Source organism: Buceros rhinoceros, unplaced genomic scaffold (genome assembly GCF_000710305.1).
Source record: "Buceros rhinoceros silvestris isolate BGI_N320 unplaced genomic scaffold, ASM71030v1 scaffold858, whole genome shotgun sequence".
NCBI lineage: Eukaryota > Metazoa > Chordata > Aves > Bucerotiformes > Bucerotidae > Buceros > Buceros rhinoceros.
The window spans coordinates 10,096-15,500 of NW_010424933.1; the positions used below are offsets into that span (position 1 = coordinate 10,096).

At 38.8% G+C, this 5,405-nt stretch overlaps 1 protein-coding gene across 1 annotated transcript in view; it reads left to right on the forward strand.

Moving 5' to 3' along the window:
• The window catches only part of GALR1 (galanin receptor 1), a 10,633-nt gene extending 10,089 nt beyond the window's left edge, over positions 1 to 544 (forward strand). The window contains exon 3 of the mRNA XM_010140950.1: positions 204 to 544. Within this exon, the coding sequence (XP_010139252.1) occupies positions 204 to 521 (318 nt within the window). The 3' untranslated portion in view covers positions 522 to 544. The remainder of the gene's footprint in view (positions 1 to 203) is intronic.
• Positions 545 to 5,405: the final 4,861 nt, after the last annotated feature.

Here is a 5,405-nt window from a genome sequence, read left to right on the forward strand (position 1 = left end):
AGGGAATCAGGAACATAATTCTTTACCTTTATGTTATACATTTGCCTTGCCTGTGTGGGTAGTAAAGTCAGTCATAAATATTCCGAAATGTGTTCTCTCTCAGTACTCCTTTTCTGCCTCCCCAGATAATGGTTTTGAAGCAGGTTTAAAGCCGATTCTTAAAGTGCTCACCAAACATCTGTGTTTTCCTTTCCCTGTCTCAGACAGCACAGACTGTGTTGGTGGTGGTTGTGGTTTTTGGCATCTCCTGGCTACCGCATCACGTGATTCACCTCTGGGCTGAATTTGGAGTTTTCCCGCTGACTCAAGCCTCCTTTCTCTTCAGAGTAACTGCACACTGCCTGGCTTACAGCAATTCTTCTGTGAACCCGATTATATACGCATTTCTCTCTGAAAATTTTAGGAAGGCCTACAAACAAGTCTTCAAGTGCCAGACAGGTAACGAGTCGCCTCCGAATGATGCTAAGGAAAATAAAAGTCGGATAGATACACCACCATCTACCAACTGTACACATGTGTGAACTTTGAAAAGTCATGTACGTTGGCTCTTCATTTCTGTGAACTACACACATCAAAAACAAAGCACAATGAGCTTTATCCTGGGTTTGTCTTGATAAAGTTAATTGGTATTTAATGTACAGAAGTTGCGTTTGTAGCAAAAGTTTGTGAAGCTGGTATGAAAGAAAACGGGGCTGATCCTTTGCATCTTAGATAGTTTTGTCAAATGAGGCTCTTGAGCCTTTAAAAGATACTTGAGTGAAACGAGTTAGAGATGATATGTCTGTATTCTTACTCAGTACAAGACTGGTGTGTGAACATTCACGTATTCCAAGAAGGAAATGTTGGTATGGACAAGTAACTTTCTGACATCTTACTCCACTGAAGTGAAGAGATGGCTAGATTTCCTGTCTTACAGATGATAAATACTGTATGACTATGACTTCAGAGAGGAAAACTGTTGTCTCCCCAGCGTGTTTTGACAGTGCTTTTTCTGTTTTTGAAGTAAAGATGGGCTCTGATTTAGAGTTGTACGTGTGCAACTTGAGGCAAATGCTTTAGTGAGGAAATGCTGGTTTTATCTGTTTGGCTGCCTTTTTAATGTAACATATATGAGTAATATTGGAATTTTTTCCACTTCATATGCTGGCCTTACTGTATACCCAGAACTTTTGTGTACACCATATAAGATTTTGTTTATGGCCTGGATGTACTTGTTCCAAAATGAGGATTTGTGTCTACCTGAGGTGTGTGGTATGTGCATGTGTGTGTATGTTTTCTTAACTTTACAGACTTTGAGATGGAGATACAGTTTTGAATGTGCAATATATATGTGTGTTTCAAAATACTGTGTTCCATAAAGCAACTCTGGGCAATGCTTAAGCATTTAAAGATAGCCTTCCCTTTAAAGTTTTAGGAGGGGCTTGATACGGTGTAGCTCTAAACTGGAAAAATTCAGAAGGATGCATTTAAATCAATACAAAGTATGTAAGGTGAATGATCCAGTTCTGCAAATTCTTAAATTAGATTAATAGTTTCAGTGATTTTATAGAAGTATTTAATATGTCCTTAAGTGGTAAACCACTAAAGAAATAGAGGAAGGGCACTCAGTCCTTCGAGAACATTATTGTTAGCTGGAGTAAGATACGCATTTACCTTTTTTATTAATGATCCATTGTGTCATAGAGCAAATTAAGTTGAAGGAACCTCTGGACATCCTCTCAAGGCAGGGCTGCCCTCACAGTTGGATTGCTTCCTTGCCTAGACAAGTTCTGAGAATTTCTAAGGATGGTGATTCAACAGTTTTTTGGGGGCAACCTGTGTCAGTGCCTAATCACCCTCTCTAAAATATTTTTTCTTATCCGCAACTGGGATTTCATTTGATATAGCCCCTGACTGTTGTCTTCTGTCCTTTCACTGTGTACTTATGTCTTCTCTCTAACTAATACATAATTTAAGATGGCAATTAAATTTCCCCCCAGCCTTCTCCTCTGAAAAAATGTGTCACTCAGTCTTTCCTCATCTGTAGTGCTCCAGCTCCCTGGCCAGATTAGTGTCCTTTCACTGGCCTTTCTCCAGCGTTCCCTCTTGTGAACTGGGTGTTCAGAACCGAACAGTGTGTTCGGATGTGACCTCATGAGCACTGAGCAGACTAATTGCTTCCCTTGACCCGTTGGCTGATTCTTGCACGTACAGCCCAGTATTACAGTAATTTATTGCTGCAAGGGTACACTGCTGACTTGTATTTAATTTCTGCTTTACAAGCGCTCTCGTGTCCTTTTCTGCAGGATTGCACCAAGTCCCAGGCCAAGTTTCAGGACTTTGCTCTTGGCTTTGTTGAACTCTACGCATTTGATAGCTGTTAGTTCCATTCTTCTAGGCCCTCTGAAAGGTCGCCCTGCTCTCTAGCATATCCGCCACTCCCCTGGGTTTAGTATCATGTGCACACTTGCTGAGAGAGTCCTGCACCCTTGTCTGGGGCTCTGAAGATGCTAAATAGTGTTGGCCAGATGCTCTTTTCAAATTTACTCTAAAAAGAAAAAAAAAATTGAGAATGGTGGAACTGCATCAGCTATGGAGGGTTAGCTCACGTGAAAATGTCCGTGTCTATGTGTCAGTATTGCCTGCTTGGAATCAGTAAAATAATATTGAAGACATGCTATTGCATGGGTGGTGTTTGTGTCCATTATTTTCATATGAAGAGGCAGTTTGATGATATTGCTAGGAATACAAAATATATGAAAAAATCCTCATTTGGAGAAGGGTTTGTCTGTGCAGAAAACCATTTTCCTGGGTTAGCATTGAGGTTAGGAAGCACAGCCTAGACCAGTGGTGAAGTTCATCTGAGTTTTCAGATTCTCATCACCCACTAAACACTCATATTATTAAAGTACTATCAGACTACTATCAGCTGAATTTACAACGTCTTAGGAGACTCTACAGCTTAGAATATTCTATTTTTTCCTTTTACAAAATTGCTTTGATTTTATTACTTTGAATAAAAAATTACAATGAAAATATGTGATTGTATAAAGTTAACATGCTGAGTTTATTGTTTCATCTGGAAAAGGCTTTTTATTCTTATAATTGTACATTATTTGAAATCCAGGTGCTTGATAGTGATGTCGTTACATCTGTCTGAAATGTTAAGCAAGGGCAGGGGACTGCAGTAACGGCCCCACCTCATTCCTGGTGAATACCAGTGTAAAACTTCCACCTCGCTTTTCAGAGAAACCTTAAGAAGCAGCTGATGCTCCAAGGCTCAGTGTCCTGCCTGAAGCACATTTCCGCTGATTGGTGTCGGCAGCGTGGCTTTGGCATACTCGGCTGTGACGTGTTTATACTACAGCTGTGAATGCAAAAGCAGTGGCACCGTATGCTTTGAACCATGTCTAACCCCCGAGCAGCCAGACAGTAGCGCAGGAAGCTACTGTGCCACAAAAATGGCTAATTTGGGCTGTAATAGGTGCAGATGATCCCTTGCAACCGAACGTCTGCCTCCAAGTTTTGAGCTTGTTGGCAGGAATTGTTGTTTCTTGTGGCAGGAAAAGCAGAAGTTTCATCTCAATTTCTTGCCTAATATGCTTTTTTTTACATCTTTTTAACCAGAAAGGAAAATCTTAGTGTACACAAAGTAAAGGAAAAAAAATTTCTCTGGCTAGGGCTGAATTTTCTGCTCATAGAAAGATAAATAATCCCACTGAATTCCACCCTGTTGTGTCAAATTGGAAATATTGTTCTGTACGAAACAAAATAGGCAACAGGAATGATTACTCAAATTTCTCCCAAACTAAGGCAAGATATGTGTGTGTATTTAGGCAAGTACTCAAATTTCATTTAAATTTCTTTTAAATTTTATTTCTCATAGATTGAGAGAATCTGAGAACACCAGTAGAAGCTGTTACTCACATATTTTTTAATGAACTCCCTAAAATTTTGGTGTATGTATACTGTCAAAATGCTGCCTCTATGTGCTGTTTCACGAGTGTCTCCTGAAGTTTAAAACGTACAATGCACTTTCAACATTGATGATAGAAGTGGCATATCCCATCAGATCAAGTAGAGGGTGGTGTTCAGTCCATCTTAAAACTGTGTCTCAGTGGAGAAATGTAGAAGTGTTTCCATTTCATAGGAAGACGTTTCCTTTTCCTCTGCAGGGTGGATGGAAGGCCTGTGGAGAGACAGCATCTCTGCAGCGCTCACACTAACGTGAGAGGGTTTCCTTTCTTGGAGGGTCTGGAAAGGGGCTCGGTTCGGTCCATCTTCTGAGGTTGTACCAAGACATTGCAGCTGGTTTCTAGCCAGTTTTGAATTTAATATATTAGATTTTCAGATTTTTACCACCCTTGCCTTAAAAAGACGCTTAAAGAGTTCAAGATATGATTCCATCAGGGTTCTTCATGCAATGGTGATCCTGCCTGCTTGTGGGTAGGTGTTTGAGGTACGATACGAAAGATGACAGCAGTGCCCTTCTTCAACGAATAAAGCCTAAAATAGATTTCCAAGATATGTGTGGATGCAGATGCACGCTGTGCGCTGCTATACATAAATCAGATTTAGAATTCATAGCCAAAATGGAAAAAAAAAATTAAATGGCAGTGAACCGACATCCTGTTCATCACGTGCAAATACCCTGAAAAATGGTGTTTTGCTCACCTAGGTGTCAGCTGCGCTAACTTCGCAGGTGATTGTATCACCCATTTAACTGATTTTGAAGAAGGTACTCATTTGGGTTGAAAGCGAAGCTAACTCTTAATGGCTGCTTCTGAGTGAGTCATTAAATTACATAGTTTTCAGTCAGAAGTATGTGCTAAACATTTATGATATGTAATAATGTAAACAATCAGAATTGCCTCAAATGTCTATCTTGCACCAAAAAATGTAGAATTTCCTAATATTTTTCATATGTCTAAGATAGGAAACAAAACCATCTGCTATAATAGATTTCAAAGGTATGACCAAACCAGCTGAAATTACATGTGAAATATTATTATGACTGTATAAGGAGAGAACTTTAATTTTGTAGTGGAGTGTTTCTGTCTGCAGTCTCACTATTCTTTCAATATTTTGTGTGATGAAATTAATTGAGTCTTTGTTTACAAATTCTTCTGAAGTCTTTTTTTTAAATACACATGTTGAAAAAAGCATATTTTCAGAACTATTTAATTTTTTGCAAGACAGGACATTTTAATGACATGTTTTAAGGTACAGCCCATTGAGCTTTGTATTCACTTTTGCTTTGTAAGCATACACCTCTTTTTTAAAACCTTAACTTTATTATTTTCATAATCTATAATGTCTTCATTTTTTAAAAATAATGTCAGTATCTCTATGAGGTAAACATTAAGCTTTCTATATTTAATGTTGCAGTGAAGTAAATTTTACTTTAAATGCCACATTGTAGGGAA